At 37.0% G+C, this 21,841-nt stretch overlaps 1 protein-coding gene across 1 annotated transcript in view; it reads right to left on the reverse strand.

Moving 5' to 3' along the window:
• SLIT3 (slit guidance ligand 3) overlaps positions 1-21,841 on the reverse strand; it is a 524,682-nt gene that overhangs the window by 214,408 nt on the left and 288,433 nt on the right. The window contains exon 6 of the mRNA XM_044453633.1: positions 18,961-19,032. Within this exon, the coding sequence (XP_044309568.1) occupies positions 18,961-19,032 (72 nt within the window). The remainder of the gene's footprint in view (positions 1-18,960; positions 19,033-21,841) is intronic.

Here is a 21,841-nt window from a genome sequence, read left to right on the forward strand (position 1 = left end):
CTATCTGGTTTCAAAATACCTCGGTCATATTGTTGACAAACACCCTAAATATTATTACTAAATGCTGAATGATCTAAAATGTATGTGGGCGAGGCTAACAAAGAGCCAGCAGTGACTCTATGCACCTGGTTCATAGGGTACAATGTGGTAAAACACAGAACTAGTGTGCTACTCAGCGAATAGCTTCTGCAGGGTGGCTTATTTTTCATGAGCAAGCCTCCCTGCATACCTATTGCTTGCTTTATGGTTGTCCTTGCACATGATGTGTTGTCATGTCACCCAGGCCCAGCAGGGTGACTTTGTCACAGGTTGTAGAGAAGAGCTATTGAGCCTCTTGGTGAATGAGACAAAATCCTCTGCTATCAAGCTTGCAATTTTCCCAGTAACAGCCCTTACACCAATGATGAAATAGCATGTCGGAAGGACCGTCAATCTTAAGAAAAATCAGAAATCAAAGCCTCAGAAAATGCCACTGCGATTGTATTTTATTGCTTTGCTGTTATTTTCCCAGGCCCCGATTTATTTATTTATTTGTAGGTTGGTCCTTCTTAAGTGAGTGTCTGATATGTATAATTTAGCTTGATCAATTTCCTTGTCTGTTCTAGCTGACGAAGGGGAGCCAGGGAAAAACAGCATATAGGCTAATTTGTTCATGGTTGTCAGGTTCCAAGTGCCTAACTTTCAGCGGAAAAGCGCCAGTGAAAAATGTGCGGAGTTGCAACAGAAGGTACACCAAAAGGGGCTAAGCATTGTGATGTTATCCTCTTGACTTTTCAGGGCCTTCCACCTTTTCAACACTTTCTCCAGGCTTCAGCTACTCCAAAACGGGGGATAAGCCCTTCCCCCACAAGGATGTAAATCATAGGATTCAGGGTTCTTGCTCGTGTAAATCAACAAATGAGGTTTACCAGGTCTGTTTCCTACCTGTTCCACACATGAGTCTGTGCTGTTCTTTGGGGATGAGGAGTAGGCATGGAAATAGGTTTGTTCATCAACAGGGATGGATTCCAACTGCACAGCAGCTATTAATAAACTTTGAAATGGCATACCTTACTTTGTCTTAGTAACACCTCTTTGGTGGAGAGATTGGATAGGTTTGGTGAAGGGTCAACTGGGCAGGGATATTGTGCAGCATCTGTTTGGTACATACTATGGACATGAATCACTCCACCCTAGCACACCTCAAAAGATCATTCATAGTCCAGTGCAGAGACATGAAAAACTGAGCTGGCTTATCATGGTAAGATAAGAAAAATAGGAATTGCTATGTAAATAAATCTCTTGGGGAAAATTAATTGAAGGAAAATGATTTTTTTGAAAGGTCCACATAGGAAAATAGTGGGGACTACATTATGAGTTGAAAACAGGTTTGTAAAGAAAGAAAAAAGCTTTTAGCAATGTGGGACAGAATTTTTTTTTATAATTTATATCCTGCCTTTTTCCTACAAAGGGCTCAAGGCAGCTTACATCTTCTCCTCCATCTTATCCCCACAACAACAATCCTGTGAGGTAGGTTGGGCTGAGAGTCTGTGATTGGCCCAAAGTCACCCAGTTGGCTCCATGGCCGAGCGGGGACTAGAACCCAGATCGTCTGAGTCCCAGTCCCATGCTCTTCACCACTACACCACAGGATTTTCCTGTTGCAGAAAATGAGAAGATCCCTGTGGGGCCAGAGCAAAGTGAACTTAATCTACCCTTCTGCTTCAAATAGCAGCTGGCCGGGTGCTTGGGAATCCTAACAGCAATGCAACAGGGTGATGGCATTCCACTGAAGACTGCCTCTAATAACTGGGATTTTAACATAAACCATGGCTAACCACTGAGCAGTCAATAGGTCTGATTTGGATTAATTTAAAGCATTCATCTTAGCTGATGAATGGCCAACAGCATACCCTGCCGCAAGGAATTCCAGGACACACTTCACACAATTCCACTGCAAGAAGAAGCAATTTGACCTCCAATAGGTATATAGAAAACTATAATGGTTTTCTCTATACATTTGTAAACATGGGGATGTCTAAAGATGAACTGTTAAGACAATGCCACTTCAGGCCAGTGCAGCAATGTATTATGTGTTATGTATTACTTGTATAATTTATGAGATTTATACCTCCTCCATTTTGTGGAGGTACCAGCCACCACTAAAAGAAGCAATGATAGGCTGAGGGAGATAAGGGTGTTTCCAGAAGGAAAGGTCCTGCTGATGGTGATCAGAAGAAACTGTGCATCCTGTATTTTCTACCTCAATACATGCTTTCTACGGAGAAAAAAGTCCACGGAAGTAGGAGCTACAAACTGAATATATTTTCTGGACTGCATTCTCTCATCAAATCCCAAGAATTAGGCATATAATATAAGCCTCATCTGGGGGCACCCTTTTTGAAATTAGTTAGCTTTTGTACGCAGAGGGATTTCAGTGGTTTTCCCAAGAATCCTTTGTACTGCATCCTAATGGCGTAGGAAATACATCTTGTGATTGGGAATGCTAATAAATTGAAATACGGGGTGTATGGAGGAAGCTGTATATGTCAGAACTATATATTTCATATACTGCTTTTTCTGCAAACGTATGGCTATATGGTTGCCAACACTTTATTTAAAAATGGTAAAAGCCCCCCCTCCCCCACAAAAGAGCTTAAGAATTGGGCAAACTTCTGGTTATACAAGAGGCTTTAAAATTCCAATCTACAAATGCTAGTCAACAGTCAAAACACAAGCTGCAAGGAAAGTACAGAGATTTATGGGGAAATTATGAAAATAGAAAAAATAATATTTAGGCAAAGGCAGAAGGAAAACAGTAGCATCATTTAGATAGGGGCAACCTGTAGTCCTCTAGAGAACAGCTCCAAATGTCCCTTACCACCAGCTGTACCAGCTAGGGATGATGGGAGTTTCAGGCCAAAGCATGTGGATGGCCTGAACTAACTTATCATAGAAGTAAGGGTCACTGCCCTGTAGTTTCAGCCATGTCTGGACATAATTTGTAATTGGAGCCACACAACAAGCAACACATCTTGCAATACATGCAATCTAAATAATATTAAACAAATTATTCTCTTCCAGACTCTCCCCCCATCCTCAATCTATTTTCATGTTGCAACCTGTAGCTTGAAAGCCACATACATTGTGGCCTGTAAGCATTATTTCCTGTTGATATAAATTAAAATGTTAAGCTAGTCAAAACAATCCCTTATTGAAATGTATTCACACTGATTACTGTGCACTACAGTAGTGATTCTGAAAGTATGCGGTGGAAAGATCTAAGGGGGCAGTGCTTGTAGCAGAGCAATAGACCAAATACAAAGAAAGCGGCATGGGGGCACTATGGTTGTAGCTCAAGAGGAAAGGGGTCAGCAGCTTGAGAAAGTTTGGGGACCACTGCACTACAGCATCAACTATGAGGAATTAAACATAGAAAAATGTGTCAATATTTCTGCAGATTGAAAGCAAAATGCTTGGTGACAATAAAATATACATCAGTAACAACTATTTTTAAAGGAAGAGCTGTTCCGTGCCTCACAGTTGGCCACTGTACGAGTTTCCTTCCTTTCTTCCTGTCCCTGCTTCATGTACACACCACCTGAAACAGTCTGCTTGAAAATACTTCAGTGAGATGAGTGCAAAAGATTGGCAGGATAACTTGCAGAGAGGCACAAAATCAAAGCTGCTGTTTAAGCATGGAGAAGAGACCAAAGCTAGAATTTTTAAAAATATGGAAATATTACAAAGACAAAAGGAGCAAGACAAAATGCAGAAAGGATTTTATCAAAGTTCTTCACCTCATAATATGATCTTCAGTCTCTGGTGCTGTAAATGATTAAGTCTGTTATTTTCAACTATTAGAAAAGCACAACACTGTCCTAAGAGGCCTTAGTTTCTGATTTATAGTAGTTGGATTCTAATCTGACACCTTAAATTAGCAGTGAAAGCAGCAACAGCAGGATTTTTGTCTCAATATTTGTCCCGATTGCTATATCAATTTGACAGCCTCTGAATGCTATTTTTAAATAGTGTTGGTGCTAAATGGTCTCCAGGCATCATGTTAAAATATGTGAAAATATATAAAAAACACCATTTACTTGCTAATTTGTTTCCCATCTGGCTTCATCTCCTATATATGTATCATTCCCAAGACGCTTTTTTTTTTCAAAAATCTTGTATGAAAATATTATCAATATTTTAGGATTTTATGAACATGCACTTTTATGCATGGATACAGCCTTGTGAATTATGTTCTACTTGCATTAACTATTAATTAATCCAGTCAAGCCAAAAAAATTGGGACTTACTTTTGACTAGACATGCATACAAATGGTTAAAAACCTTCTTGATGACCATAAAATATACTATTACTGATTAAAAAGGCAATTCACAGCTAGCAATGTTGGAGAAAATCTGTAACTGCTGAAAAGACATTAGATTTAATCCAAACTGGAGAATCCTCAGCAGACCAGCTTTTCTGGGTGGGTCAGATCCACTTGTGCACTATTATTTAAACTTTTCAGGACTGCATGGAAATTTGGTAGTATTAAATTAAGAAAACTGATATAAAAGACACCAATGTACACACCATTTTTAAAATAAAAAGGACAAATATTTATATATCACTGATCTTTGTCAGCTTCTGCTTTCTATGCACTCTGATCATTGATTTTACAGTGAACTAAGAAAACAAGCAAATGGTACATACAAACAAAAGTTCCATAAATTGCGGCACGCAGACGCTGGTATTTTTCTGAAAAATGAAGATATTCCAATTTTGCCAATGAACAGACAATCAAACAGACAATAACTGACAGTCCACAAAACACAGATGGGTAAGATTGAACACCATCAGCACATCTGTACTCACAGCTTCTTTAAGTTGGTAAAATATTAAAAACTGGTAAACCAATTCCTCTGAAATTAATGGGGCATTCACACTATGAGATATAACAGACCATCCATAGCAATTCCGTTACATAAATGTTAGAAATGTTTGCATTTCATGTAAATTTTCTGCATAAATTTAGCTTAGAGGGAGAGGTTTTTTTTAATATGTCAGCATCAATGGGTGTTATCCAAGAAATGGGTGCTGCTTGCAGAGTGGAACTGGCCGGGTTTGCTTTTCGCAGGTGGTCTCCTTGGGGTATTGCCTATAATTTTCAATGCACTGCACCTATCATAATACAAGTGTATTTACTCAACTGGATAGTTAGCATATCTATAAACTGTCCATAGCAATTTCCCTGATATACCTATACAGCAACTTCAGGCATGAAGAGTTTATCAGAGAGGAACAGTGAAATCTTCCTCTTGCCCCACTAAGCCTAAATGCTCCCTCTGCACCTTAATGGCTTACTTAAATAAACAAATAAACAAACAAGATGGAACTGCAAATTCAAAACTAAATTTAATGCTTACTTTGGCCCTTACTTGAACACTATATGAATAAGATTAGAGACGTTAACATAAATTCTCTTCCTTGCCTAGATCTATAGATCACTCAGAGCAAAGCGAGAGTAAACATACCTGCTTCTTTTCGAGGAACATTTTTAAAGCTGACATTTTCTTAGCTTGCACCAAAATTGCTATTGCTTTTTGGTGTTCTAACATCTTTGATCTTTCAAGTGCAATGGAAACTCCATTAAGAACATCCAAGATATATTTCCCATCTACTTTCATTAATTTTTCCAGTGAAAGTAGAATAACGGGTGGAGTAGAAGGGTGAAACCTTTTCATCAAGCTTGCTTTCATGAAATGACTCATGCAAGCAGACTTAGAGATTAAATATAACATCTTGGAAACAGGAGAAAACTTTTGAAGTTGCTAGTAATTTCCTATTTGCTTTTTCTGTAAAAAACAACATTCATTCTCATTCCCTGTAAGATCTAATTTAACAATATTAATCCACCGCTATTGCGAGCAGCAGCAGATACTATTCACATTTACATAAGGTTATATTGTGAATGGCTTCATCTAAAACAGCAAACAAGCTTAATTTGGGGACACATTTTTTTCAGTTCAGTATTAGCATTCTGTGACAGTGGGGTGGGGACAGCAGACTTTAACACCACCACTACCACCACCATCAAACAAAGATCCTTGGGCAATACGGAGTCTTGGTGGAAGGTCCTCAGCCAGTATTCAGTAAGGAGATCTTCTTGCTCCCTATTTAAGCCAATGGAGCAATTCTGCTACCTAGCCCAGGTGAGATATGGCTGGAGGGGGAATGAAGTCTGGGCTCCACTATGGTACCTATTCCTGATCTTTAGCAGTGGGGATTTTTCTTCCATGATGAAAAAGAATGGGGAAAAAATGCTCCATTCATTTGCATAATAGATACTGCAAAAAGGAAAGGTGCTAAAGGGAGAGGAAGAGAAAAGGGGATGAAAGAGAGGGGAGTGGAGCTGGAGGAGGTGAGAGCAAGAGGGAAAGGGCAGGAAAGGCCAAAGTGAATGAAGGCAGCAAGGCAGGGAGGAAAGAATGTGGGAGAGGTACTAGAGAGTGGTTAGGCAAGAAGGATGGTGGGGAGAAATGGGAAGAAGGAAATATGGAAGGAAAGAAAGCCAGAGACAAAAAATCCAGAGAGAGAAAGAGAAGTTAGAGAGAGAGAGAGAGAGAAGGAAAAAAGAAAAAAAAAGCGGGGAAAGAATGAACCAGAGCGAGAGAGAGAGAGGCCAGAGGAAGCAGCACACATACAAGCTGCATGTTCATGCATGCACACACACATGATGAGGGTAGCTCCTCTCAACATCATCATTTTGCAATTTCTCCCCTATCCTCTACTGTTAATTACCATTGTCTCTATATATTAGAATATATGAAGTGTTTGGTAGTGGCTCTCCAGAATTTCAGGGAAGTTTTTCCTGCCCTTCCTGGATATGTTGCAAACATTAGGTCAAACAACAGTAGACATGCCAAGCGGAAAGTTGAGAGGAATCCTAGACACAAAATAAAATTTGAGAGACCTCACAGTGAAATTGCAACTAAAACATGGATGAATTTTGCACAAATGGGCTTGAACTGGTATAGATGCTCAAGAACAGCTAGTTGGATCCAGATGCGTCACTCAAGTAATGAAAAGACTTCTTCCATCTCTAGGGAAAACTGGGATCTAGCAGAGGCTTATTGTAGGAGAAAAGCATCAGGGTGGCAGTTCAGCTGATTCCTCCTTCACCCTGCAGCCCCAGGAGCACAACTTATGCTGTCCAGGAGGGTTTTCTGACTCTGTGTAGCAGATTTTCAAAGAAACAGTTGGAAGGCGGAACAAAAAATGTGTCTCTCCAGCCTTCTATTTCCACCAATGGGAGTATATGATCTGTGATGTTCAGTTCAACCCAGTAATTTGGACAAATATTATTAGTAACAACAAAAAAGCCTAGATTTTAAACAGTGGTAAACTTTTGTTTTACCATTCAGGACCACTGAATATTATTATTCCATATTATTTAATATTATGAAATATTTGCCACATTCAATTCAGTATTTCATAGTACTATTAGCATTTAATGTAAAATGTTATGAACCCTAAAGATCTCACTGTAGATTCCAGAGTTACTATATACATATATGAGTGAATTTTGGTTTTCTGACAAAGGAAAATGAATTCATTCCTGAAATCTAATACCACAACAAAAATATTACCTTTAAGATAGCCAATTGCCCGTTTTCAGTTTCTTTTGCACTACACAACATAACTAGATTCTAACATTTAAGATTTGGCAACATTCCATTCCATATTCAAAGGATTGGACATACTTGTCCAATACTTTTTTCTTTATGAATTCATCAAAGGTATGCTGGAGCTGGAGATTTGACACCAAGTATTGTTAAACATGTGTGAGAGAGTGTACGTATATTTTGAAGAAAAAATATTCATGAACTATAATTCAAGATCTTTCATCAGATTTTGGGTTTTGCAAGTATTCCATAAATTGTTCGCTTTCAAGCAAATATGGAAAGCCAGTTACAGTACAACACAATCTTATACATTTCCAATTAAAACTAAGCGTAACTTAGTTTAGTGAGACTTACTCCCAGGTAAGCAGGCAGCCTTTACACTCTGATATTAATAGAAGGAAATTTTATGACTGATAAAATCCTAACTACATGTACAAGAGCACAATACTGGACTATCAATGCATGTATTTTCAATGGTACCACCACATTACTTTTTCTTAGCCTATTTGCATACTCCAGTTCAAATCTATACCCATGTGCACACGCATAATGTTACACATATATAATAGTTAGGTGAATTGGCACTTCAGGGTGATAATTCTTCAAATATAGCAAATTATGTGAGCCATAATTTTGTTGCTGTTGCTTGCAATTGCTACATTATGCAGGAAGAACTCAGTCATAACTGGATCCCTTGAAAACTTTTCTTCAACATTGTATTGCATTATAAAGCACTTAATTGATGTGACCTGTATAAAGGCATAATCTTAAATTAATTTAAAATAAAACAGGTATTTGCTGAAGTATCAAGAAAGAAAACAAACTCCTGTAGGAGAATGTTAACATAACATACTTACCTCTTATTTCCCTTGAAATTAAAGATTAAAATAATTAAAGAATGAAAACATAAAGATTTTATGCTTAAATGTATTGTGTCAGCATTACCAAAGGAACAAGCTATACAGGGTGTATTAGCAGTTTATATTCAAAGATACGAACAGCTGATAAGTGCACCCAGTTTTCTTTTGCAAAATTATCAGGCCAGTCCCGTACACTGTGGCAGGTATAAACTGGTTGCCTTTGAAAGTGTGGTGAAGGAGAGCAGGAGCGGTTTTAAGATCTCTTCAGAACATTTATGACTGTAGTAGTGAAAGTACTCATCTCTTCCCAAGGCTGGCACTGATCCAGCTGCTACCCTTCAGGCAAGTGTCGCATTGCGGCACACAACCTACTCCTGATATTGTCTCTATACTCTCTCTATGACCGCTAGGGGTGTTTTAGAGCAGACGATGAAGTTCCCAAAAACGCATTACTAGTTGTTCTATCAGAACACGAAGACAAGACAGAGCTAAGGTAATACTCCACAACAGTTTGTTCCTTCCTGTAACACCTATCAATATAGCTCCAGCCAAAAGAATAGTAGCAAGAATTCTTTCCCAAGAGGGCAGAAAGAGGAAGTAATCTTTCTTCCCCACATGACCAGGCATGTCAGGCTTGACGTTTACATCTACAAACCCCTATTTTATGTACTTAAATATTCCCTTAATATTTTATTCTAACAAGGAAAGAACAGTGAACATAAATCACTGCTCAACATTTGAAAAATAAGATACAGGTTTGGAAGGAGGAAGAGGAGTCTCTGTTAAAATACCAATGGCTACAAGAAGTGACACTTCAACTAAAAAATAAGCACTTAGGAGCAACAATGTGCCACCTCAAGCTCACTGGGTCCTGTAAAGAACACATGTGATGCACTTAAACACCTATCTGATGGTAGTAATAATGTTCCAAGCACCACTACAAAGTTAGTGGTATAAAATAAAGTTTGTCTTTGTTCACAAAATTCTGATACCGCACAGCTATTTACACTGCTTTTAAAAAGTACTTAACTTTCAAAACCTGAAAATAATTGAGTTAGCATTATTATTTTCCTTCTAATATTAATACTGAAGTGCTTTGTGCTTCCAGGAAAAAGTATCATAAAACATCTTGCAAAAACTGGAAAAATCATGTTAGTTGAGCACAGTGTGGCAAGCAAACACAGATCCACATATACTCAATCTCTCCACAGCAGTCCACTTTGTGATGTGATCCTCCCATACTCCCCAAAATAACGTCTTCATAAAAGGATTCCAGAACCACCAGTAAATTTTAAAAATCTTGCGAAATTTTAAAAATTCAGTTGATTTTGTTCCCATAAACGTAGTTTCTGTTTATAAGTTTACTTTATTATAAACATCCAGTTGCCCTGCAATACAGGATTCCATTAGTTTTTCCTCTAATATTACTGGTTCTACATATTTAGCACTAAATAATTAATATATCCAAGAATCTTGAACATAAATGTTGAATACTCACTGTGATCCACTTGTACTATGTCCACAAATAAAAGATGCAGAAAAAGACATTAACGAATTCAAGTCAATTTGAAACTACTGTTCCCTATTTGTTAAACATTCCCAAGCATGAAAGCATACAAAATATTAATTGACATCAATTTGGTGAAAATTATTATTATTATTAGTAGTAGTAGTATCAGTGCTCATACATAGTAGGATACCAATACACTAAATGAATTCTGTCCCACAAGTTCAAATCTAGATACGAGAAGTACTTCACCTGAGTTTCATTGCCATTGCAGGAGAGGTGGCAAGAGATGGCTCTAAGATAACACAGACCCACCTGACTTACACCCAGAAGCAAATAGGCAGGCTCTGCAGTTGGAGAAGAGATAAAATAAGCTACCCTCCACTAACCCCGCCCAGCAGGCTGGCAACCTCATTTTGTTTTGGCAGAAGCTGAGTGGTCTTCAAAGATGGTGTCATAGGGACTGCATTGCGGCAGTTCATGGACTACTGCATGGCCAAATGCAAATGTGAAACTGATTAGTCCAAGTACTTCACCAAAAAATATGAGGAACAGTTCTGGCAAATGATGCCATGTAGGTCCTAGATGAATACAGAAATATTCCCAACTGGGAACTTTAAGATGCATCAAGGTAATCTCCTTCCTGAAGGTGAGGTCTTTTATGCCAGTGTCATCTCTACCGTGACTAAACCAAGTCCATATTTGTTTAAATTTGAATCGTTTCCATTTTTAGGAAAAACAAAGGAGTTGTACTATCTAGGTCTTATATGAATGACCAAAAATTAATATAAATAAAATCACAGGCCAAAGTGATAATTTTACCTGATGTCCCCAATGGTGAATCTGGGTATACCTGAATCTCTCTACATAAACTGAGTATATGGGAAATTAAGCCATTCAATGACCATAGTTCAATTATATAAGCTGTTAGAATAAGACTATAAACAGTGGGATTCTGCTTTGGAAAAGGTGGCAGTTTCAAATGCTTCTATTAATCTGCATTATTTGTTTTTAATAAGGTTCAGAAAAGTGCAAAAGCTAGCTATAAAGTTGTTTGTAAAAAAATCTACGAAGTTTGAATATGAACATTAGGCAGTACAAGAGTCATTTGCTGTAACTAGATGTAGTGAAATTTAACTAGAATTCACTCATAAACCCTTCCACTTGGTGAAGAATGTCCTGATAGGAAAATCCAGTCTGTGATTTGAATACGCGAGTACACCAAAAATTATTCAAGGTTCCTTTTCAATACTTGCCTCCACAAGACAGAAATCAGCATTTTTATATATGCATGCACACACTCACTTACATGTACCCACAAACTTCATATCATGATTAGTGGATATGGTCTGGAATAATTCCAAAAGAACACCCAGGGACAAATAGAACTCACGTATTAGTAGATTTTTTCCTTTAAGCACCATTTCAAACAAATCTCCAGCCTAGTTTTTGCACTGAAGAGATGCTTAAAACATTATGAAGATCCAGTTTCTAAATATATATACAGAGAGAGCATATATGCAGAAACAGGTAGGCCCATTTGAGATATCTCAATGTTTAGCAGTTATATTGCTTTGACTCAATCAGCTCTGCAAATGTTCTTAGAAGAACACAATGTCACATACTGAAGATAATCATTCTAAAATATAAATTAATCTGAATAACCAGCCTATGAAAGAGATACAAAGCAGTATTTCTTCGTCTAGTAACAGGACCACATGCTTACAAAACTTTATGACACATGTAGCTTTGTGAGGTGATTAAGAAAGGACTGTCTTCTTCATGATGAAGTTTGAACATCTCTTCATAGATAATCACTACTGCAGCACAATCTACCCAGAAGTCAGAAGTCCAATCTACCAAATGGAGGATCCAGATTAAGCATGAGAAACTGTGCTTGTGGAAGCGGTTTTTGCCACAGCTTCCCTCCCACAGCTGCCCTTCCAGCCCCTTAATAGTGCTACACACACAGTCAGAAAAATTTACTAAGTGGAGAGAGGCATGGTATGGGGAAAGGAGGAATCCCTCACAAATCATATGGAAAACCCTTCTGCCTGAAAGGAATTTTTCTCATGGAAGGCATTATAATTTCATAGTAATTAGATCAAGGCAGTTTTTCTAGCGATTCTTTCACACCTCTGTTATGTATCATATTCTTTTATACAACCTTCATCTACAAATAGTAACATGCAGCACTAAATGAGTACATGGCAATCTGATAATTGATATAGCTGCTACTGGAGGACTGAACTATGACCCAGGAACTTTGATTCAGGCAATAGATTTTGGGGTACCATTGCAGTCCAGCAATTTGTCAATTATTTTATTCATCAGTATGTTTTGAAATTTAAATTTCAAATATTCTGTCTCATGAAGCAAAGTATGTTCATTTGCAGGATTTTAAACATGATCACTTAAAGCATAAATCTTGAAATTTAATAGACATACACATTTATGCACAATGGCTTTGAAATTCAACATTCCTGAAGCTTTGCATTCAAATTGTTCAGTAGGAGATCTGGAAAAATAAGACTTATCTGAATAGCACTGTATTTCAAGCCACTGCCATCAGAAGCACTAGAAGGGATGGTAGCCAAAATCACAACAATTTTTCTGCAATGGTTGTAATAGCAGTTTAAAGAAAGGAGGAAAAAAATCCTACAGATCAGCAGATGAGCTACCTCATGTAACAAATGTACTATAAAAAAATTGGAATGCTTTACACTATGAAATGCAGTACAACTAGTAGCATGAATGTATTAAACTATTTTCTGCCTGATGCCAATAGTGCTTGCTGGAACAAGGGCTTCCCCAAAAAACTTGTGCCACCAAACACTACTACCACTGCGCTAGAGGCAACTTATGTTCTTGTATGTTGTACAATGTCATTCATAGTAGTAGTAGTAGTGCCATGTTGGATACTACTTCAAGTAATGTTGGAAATGCAAAATATTAGGACAAAATCAATAATAAAGGAGAGAAAATGAAAATCAGTTGGAAATACAAAAAACAAAGCAGCAGGAATATTCTTAAAACCAATCTGAGACTGAAAATGTATGCATCTCCGTGTTAGAGGGTGAAACAGACAGGATATCTGCAGCATGGAAAGCTGCATTCCACAGATGGGTCACCATAATTAATAGTTTACCTTATTATGTGTATGTGCTTAGGAACCTAAATTCTATTTCACCAGTGCTTGCCTTCTTGCATGCTGGTACCTGTGTTTTGTCAAAACATTCATCTATGTAATTTGGAATGAAACACAGCCTGTTACACCATTACTGCAGCATTAACAAAGTACTAATCAAGAGACTCATACAGGCATCCCAACCCTATCCCTAAAGCATCTACTTTACAGCCAGCAAGGATTTTTCAGATAAATGAATGCAGCTTTCTAAATCCAGTCTCTTTTATCCTGTTCTTTGTCTGCTGGTTGATAATGTAAAGCCTGTCACCTTGATGCCATCTGGACACTGTTGTTTTGCTCTCATATTTCTAGCATATGTTACAGTCAGGAGATTGTCTCAAGTATCTCCATAAGCTCTGTGAAGACTAAAACAATACAGACCTCCATTTCTTTCTAGCTCTGAGACAGTGTTGTTGGTTTCTTGAAGGGGGATTGGCACAGTGAGATGGACAGTCTTCTAGATAAGTTTTGTTTGTTTATTCAGAGTGCATTGGGGGGTGCTTTCTGCTGAAATGATGCCCCGGAGAGCTCCATTTGCAACAATTTCACTACGGCTCATCATATGTCTAATCTGATTCCAAAAAAGGAAATCGAAACCGCTAGCGCTATGTCTCCCAGCACACTGCTTTTACTACAGTGATCTATGATGGGACAGGGACTGATAAGGAAAATTAGTGGATGTTCTGATATTGCTTTCTGCTGGAGTCTCTCCAGATTACTAGTGAGGGTAAGGGAGGAAGCACTAGCTATCTCTCCAGAAATCTTTCTGCACATGGGCTCAAAATAATTTGCCAAAGGCAGGTGTGTATTTTGATCTCCTGCTAAGTGACAATGCAAAGAGCATGGGGTGGGACCTGATTTCAATCCATCCATTTCATCCATTCAATCTATTTACTGATTTTAAATGAAACAAAATTAGTTAACTGATACAAAATGTTACAACAATAATACTATTAAAAGGTTTTGGTTTGTAGGGTTAAAAACTATGGCTACTACAAAGCGTGTGTGTGTGTGTGTATAAAGCTATGACACACATTTACTATGATCTAAAACATTAGTTTTTACTTAAATATTTCAATTTTATGCTAAACATTGTCTGATACCTAATGCTGGATTAAAAATAAAATATGTATCATTACATAAAAAGTTAAATGTATATTTTACAGTGAAAATCAAGTTCCATATTAAATATTCTGCATATACAATCAGAGTTAAAAATGCAACTCACACAATTCAAATGTAATCCCAGTTCCCCAAACCAACAATACTTGGTGGCAAAATAAAACAACAAATCATACCCATTTGCCAGTTAGTGATTTTCATTAAGCAACAACATCCCATTTACTTAGAATTATGTCATGATTTTAAACACTGAATCTAATTAGGTATAAATAACAGCAGGTTGAAAATATATGATTTAAGTTCCATCTTCTTTAAAGATATTTCTAGGGGATGAAAAAGTATTTTTCAACTGCCAGTTTCATATAAAATGCATTGTTATGTGCCCAAGGTTCATTGTATAGGGCCAATAGTAAATTCACAGAGTTCTTTTTGCTCCTACTTAATACAGGCAGAAATCTCAAAATTAGAGGTAGAACTTCCCAAGAAGGAACAGAGGAAGTAATTTATTATCTTTTATTCTGCGCAACTTCATTCCTCCATTTCATTTGAGAATAAAGACCAGTTCATACATGCCAATTTTACCCATGTAGAGAACATCAAATGTGAACTAGGATAAGCATGTGAACAGATGCTGCACATTTCCACAATGTCAGTGGAACTTTTTGTTTGGGATTGTAGAGCTTTCAGGAGCCAATAACAGACCAGAGAAAACACACATAACAGGGTTGGAGTAACTGCTCACTGCAAAGGTTTCGGACGCCAATAAGTAGAAAGGAGTTCTACGATTCATCGCAGAGATAGCATTTTCCTAAAAGGGACATATGACACTTGCCCACTATTCCTCACATATTCCACAAGAAGAGAGTTCAGGAAAATCATACGGAGACATATCTGGTGCTGAAGGGTCAACACAAAATGAAGTTTCAATCCTCCCAGCTCCATCATCTTAACTTGATTGTGCTGAACATGGGTTGGGTCTACAGTTAAGCTGAATCAACTGTATTGGTGGAAGTGGACCTCTTTACGCACCTCTTTTTCAGAATAGCCCCTGCTAAGCCCTGAAAATGGTACCCAGGGAACTAGGAAAGCCTGCTGAATGGGGTGAACTCTTACGAAGAAAAAAGGCATTTGCAAAATCAGACAAGGAAAGTTCTGCAAGTGGAGCCTTTGCTTTGAGGAAGGAAGATTCTGTATCCAACATGGTGTTGGATGTTATAGATTTATCAGATGTACAGATTTATCCTAACTGATAGTTGACCAGCTATTGACTCACCACACATAGCTGATTAAAGAACTGGACTTTAAAACATTCACATCTATTAAAGTATGAAATTTTCAGAGGTAGTTTGATAATCAAGAAAAGTACCATAGTATTTGAATGTGTAACTGAAAACTTAAGTTCTTCAGATAATGTCCCCGCTTCCATCAGCAGCCCCGAGGGAGTATTTCTCAACATCTGATTCCATACACAGCAGCATACACCATGCTCTAGGGGTTGCGGCTGAAAGTAGTAATTACCCGCTGATTCAAATATGGATCCTTTGATCACATACAGAGATATATCTGAATTTCACCTATTTATATTTAAAAATAGAAAGCCTTTAATTTTAAATATTTCACTAACTTTGAGATTATCTACATCTACTGCTGAATAAATTGCATATGTGGTATTTCTACTCCCCGCTCCTAACCATGGTTTGTTTCAGAAAATAAGTCTAAATACATTTTAGGCAACTTGTTTGTTACAATAATACAATATTTAGCTACTGAATCAAAATTCATGTACGAATGGATACTGCTTATTACAACAAGGATGTCACAATGACAAAAGCACAGAATAGTGTTATGTATTATATAAGTTTGAATCAACAATTTGGAACGCAACCTTTTGCCAAGACTTTGTCCATCAATTACAAAAAAAAATTTTTTTAAGGTTTTTGATACATTGTTTAGCTAGGTACTATAAAGTTGACTAATTTTAGCCCAACTTTTTTCTGGTCCAAGGATGTCTAATAATACCTAATGTAATTTTTTTCTCAAGTAATGTTAGATCCTTCTGCAGGGTCTATTACATCCATCGAAATGGGTGTTAGTCAACTATGAGGGAATTATGCCTACGATATGGCTTAAATTCATTTCTAGGCCAGTTAATTTTCTCTATAAACCCAAATACTGGGGAAAAAGTCTCTTCCTCTGATTTTATTGAAGTGGATTTTATCAAAATAAATGACATATAACTATAATCACATACAGCATGTAATAATAAATAGTAATTCAAAACACACAATTTCAATAGTCCATATGACCGAAATACAAAATTTCAAAGTATACGGAGATGGCCTTATTCCCTCTTCCTGTGTTAATATGCCTTGTGAATCAAAGAAATCTACACTGAGTTGCACAATTGCACAGCCACTGTAGAAAACTTCTCTGATCTAGTGAAATATTGTGTGGATAGGCATGATTTTTGTTGATGGTATGGCTGTCACTGGACTTAACTTTTTCAGAAATGTATGTTATCATTACAAAATAAATTATTCATACTAAGAATCTTACACTTTCGATTCTTTTCTGTGAAGTTTAACAGGAAATTTTTAGATACCGTTACTTGGAAATACACGTAGAAACTTTGTTCAGAAACATTTACAGTTGTGCAAATTGCAATGCATTTTGTCAACTCATCTTCCTAATTTTAAAATGGTGATGCTTGTTTTAATGTGTGAAATGCTACATAAATTTTAAAAGTAATCTTCATTTTTTCAAGTTTTGTAAACGTGCTCTTGAGTAAATCTAGACAAATAAAATATTACACTGTTGAAGTCATGTCCCAGACTCCGCATTATATCCAATTATAGTATCAATCTTTAGGTTACAGAAATTAGAACAGAATTTTCCAATGGAATGTATGTGCATTAAAAACAAAAATTGCATAGGATATGCTTGGCTACTTCCCAAGCGTTAAGTGAATTTAAGAAAATTTAAAAGAGAACTCGCTAAATATTTTCATAATTCAAGTTAATATAATCAGTGCAATATAATAAGCATATGTTTCTATGAAATGGAAGCAACTTTTTTGAAGTCACATCACAAAAATGATATTATACATTTTAAAATAAAATATTTTATTTCTTTTGTTAAAGAAAGTACAAAATGCCTTATTTATTGCCCAAGTAGGAAATCTATTAGATTCAGTCTGGGATAGTGATGTAAAATATTATTTAGTAGGTATGCTTATCAAATTCCTAACAAGAACTGAAACTAACCAATTTTCCATAAATAGCAACATGTGATATGTATCCAGTACTTCAGCCAAAATTAAGTTTCTAAAACACATTTCCAAATACTGTCCACTTCACATCCAAATAGAGAATTAATAAAGGAAACAGCCAGGGCCTTCAAATATGGGAAAAGTACTTCATTTCACTATGGAGATGCCCAGAATAGAGTGAACAGGCAACCCATATATGTGAGGACATTGCAATTAAAAAGACAGCAAGTGGCAAGATACATGGCTGCCTCACAAACCAACTACGGACAATTTTACCATCAGGGCCTCCAGCAGACCACAACCTACATCCTGAGCCTTATGTTTGGCAAGGCCTAATCACTGTTGATAGAGAACATTTTTTCAAGAAGCATGAGGTTTTGAGAGCTCTTTCTTGTCATAGCTAATAAAATTACATATATTCATAATATCACTGGTTTCGCTTACAATGCAAAAACTTCAGAAGTAGTACGGGTGGAAACTTTTACCACATTACCTGAAAACATGTAGTTGTGTGAATTAAATGCGCTCACTTTAACACTGAAATGTCTTAATATGTGGGTTTATTAATAGTGTAAAAATGTTAGTTGTAACCACCAAGACACACAGCTTGAATGTGTGGCTATAATCAGCCACATGAAGCCCCACTATACTTTGTTCAAGCACATTATAAGCTTTAAGAAAGAATTATCTTAATTGAAGTGTGTGAAAAACTTCAATAAAGTGGCCCCAATTTATGGTTTGGAGTTACACTATTCTGATTTACTCCAAAACAGTTTGAGGATGACAGCTGTGTATCTTAATCTAAGCTTGCAAATTACAGGTGTGAAGTTCACAATGTTAATATAGTAGATCTTAGAAGGATCACAGTCTTTGCAATGGGTTCTTCACCTAGCCATTGTGCTGAACTAGCATGCCAAAGCTTGTTTTGTACATTGAGCAATTATTCTCCCTGGATAGGTCAATTGTAAACCGCCGCCAAATATTATGCCACTCAAACCTGTTAGCCACCCTTCGCTCAATAAAAACGTAGGTTCTAGCTGTTTGTATACAGAACACGGTGTCCTTTAGAACCCATAAAACCCCATCTGTTCAGAACAAAAAATCAATGTTGCTTACATCTGTGCTCCTTAGGAACATAAGAACCAAAGCCTTATTTTATGGCTTAATTAACAGTAACCTCAGATCAGTAAGTGAGAAATTTCTCTTGGCTACTTGCATACCTTAGCCAAATGAAATAAACAGAAACAAACACACGCACGCAAATAAGAGCACTGCAGCACACACACACACATGCGCGCGCATACACTCACACACACACTCACACACACACAGAGAAATCACAAAGTCAACTCACAGAATCTCCAAGTCACGCAGGGCTCGGAAGGCTCCATCTTCAATGCAGCTGATCTGATTGTTGTCCAGTTGCCTGCAGGAAGGAAGGAAAAGTATGAAGGCTTGCCTGGTAACCATGCTGCCTCGGAGCACCATGTTCTCAGCTTCCCTGTCACTAAGGTGTCCCTCCACCCCCTTGCAGCCTCTGCTTGTCACTAGAAGGAAGCTTGCTTGTAGGCTGCCACACTGCTCTGTCTCTTCTCACTGACTGTCTGAAAGAGCTGCATACTATAGCACACTGAAGCCTGTCAGGTCTCAGTAAATATTAATTGCGCTTCCCCCCCCCACCCCCCAAGGCAGAAGGGAATAATTTCATTACATTAGGGCATCCAATCCATTATGAGCTCTTACCGTCATGTCACTGAAACAATTTCATTAAGCTAAAGGCCTGTAAATCATTGGAGGTCACCGTGCTGCTCCCAGTGACCTCCCAGAATGCTTTTTTTTTTTTTTTTTTTTGCTTTTACTGGAAGTTGTAGTCCTCCATACTGACAGTACTAAATCTCAAGGCTTTATCTGCCCAAGAGCTTCAAGGGTGTATGGGGAATATACCAATTCCAAATTAGACTCAACTAATCTAATTTTATAGTCCTTTTATTATTCCAAGCACCAAATGACTGTGGTGGTTCAGCGCCTTTCTGCATTGTTACTGGTCCCATCTGGTAGGCCTGTCGATGGAAACCTTTCTGACCAAACATAGAATCAGCACAAGTGCATAAAGAAATCAAGAATTCAAATGTCAAAATATAAGCTCCCTTCCCTTCATAGCTGAGTATGCCTGAGCAAATGCAGGTGTGACCAAATCGGAAGATAATGTTAAAAAGGATATGGCTCATATATCACTGATTCCAGGATCTAACCAGGTATTTCCATGCTGCCCTCGGGCTCATCCGCCTGGCTTTAGCTAATCCCAACTGTCATTCACTGCTTCAAAAGATGCTCAAATGCAGAAGTTGAGCCTAGACCTGGCCCGCACACAGCCGCCTTTTTGGAGTAGTTCACTACCTATACACTAAATGTCATATTGGATATTTGTGAATTGCTTTAGTACAAATATTATTTAATGTATTGCTCTTTGTGCCAAAAACCTTATTCCAATAAACAGACTGTTTAATCATTTTGATTAAGCATGAATAGCAATTAAAAATGCTTTCCCAGACATTTTATTTAACTTTTTGCTGCCTGTCTCAGGCCCCTCAGGCTTGTGCAGGTCAAAATTTGAAATACATAGTTAAGGACCAGACTATATTATACATAGAAGATGTTAAATGTTACATCTATTGCTTAAATTAAGATGTGAGGTACAATGCAGTTATGCGGAGTGCTCCTATTCACAGTTCCATCCAACTCTAGTCCACTTCCCTTCCAAAATATAATTGATATTCTGTGGCTACTAAGCACACTCATTGGAAGCGTCTTCACTGTATTTTTGAAAATAAATCTATTTGTGTAAACTGCAGGTTTCTATACCTACGAATACCTCCATCTTGTACCACTTTGGCTGCATATGGCCCATCATCATATATATGGCTATTGTCTTTGCCTGAGAAAATCAGCATCAGGGAAAGGTGTGTAAAAATTAAACCTTGTTACAATCGGGCACATGATTTTCCCTCACAGCCCATACAAGCAGTTAAAAATGAACAAATAAATTAAATTAGAGATAATATAGTATAAGAAAACTACCAAAATGTTTTGACTTTCATACAAATATAGTCAAAGTTTGTAAAGTAGGATATTATACTAAAATCTTACTTAAAGTCATAACAATACACTATCCAACATTTAGGAGACAAAAACAGGAACACACTTGTTCTCAATACGTTTCAAGTTTAGATATATTCATAGGCTAAATCGTGATACTTGTTTGAGGATATGGAATCCATGTGTAAGATTCTTAGAAATCTTTTTGAATTCTTATAGAATCAAATCATTCTGGGAATCAGTATTATGAATTATAAGAATAAAAAACAATAAGGTACAGAATAATACTATTGAGAAAGAAGATTTGAAATTTGTAATGAACTAAATTCAGCTAAAATCACAATATCCTCCACTGATAGGAGGATATTTATCTACTCTTGTCGATTGCTTTTGTAAAAGTGGAGCTTTGTAATTGACAATGACATGAAAATCATTGTGGGTAAGTTGGTCTTGAATTGTAATGTTTTGCAATGGCAGGATACTTTAAGTTGTTATTCTTTGCTATACATTTTATTTGCTATACATATATATTAGTTTAAAATGCACTTGGCTCTACTCTTGTCCCAAGCAGAAGTACCTAAGAAGTACCTTAGTAGTACCTAAGTAGAATACATCTTCTACTCACAGTATTATGCTCTGACTTGTGAAGCAGTGTGCTAACTTTTAAAGGTGTCTAATAGCTGAATTTTGTCTCTATTTTAATTAGCATCCGTATCAGTACGGTTTTGTATTATTTTACTGTGCAATATCTGTATGGAATTTTGGTTGACAGGGGAAAAGTTTAATACAAAAAAATCATAAGACCAAACAATTCTTTTTAGATTTAATAATATTTTGCATTCTGCTGATTTTTAAAAATTAAAACAGAAATAAATTCTATATAAACAAAATCAACTCATCTCGTATTCCATTTCACAGTTTATTGACCATCCTTATAGTATGGTTGAAATTTAAATACATTCAGCATCATCACAATCAGCGCCCTGAGGTGGAAGAAGAATATGAACGCAAAGCAGTGGCCGGAACTGGGTGTCCATGTGCATCCATTTACAGTAATTCAGGCATGTAGTCTTGACATATATTAAGGTACATCTCCTCACCTCCCTCACAAATGAATATGCTCATGGGTTTTGACTTTT

Source organism: Varanus komodoensis, unplaced genomic scaffold (genome assembly GCF_004798865.1).
Source record: "Varanus komodoensis strain SLA01 unplaced genomic scaffold, ASM479886v1 scaffold7_1, whole genome shotgun sequence".
Classification (NCBI taxonomy): Eukaryota; Metazoa; Chordata; class Lepidosauria; order Squamata; family Varanidae; genus Varanus; species Varanus komodoensis.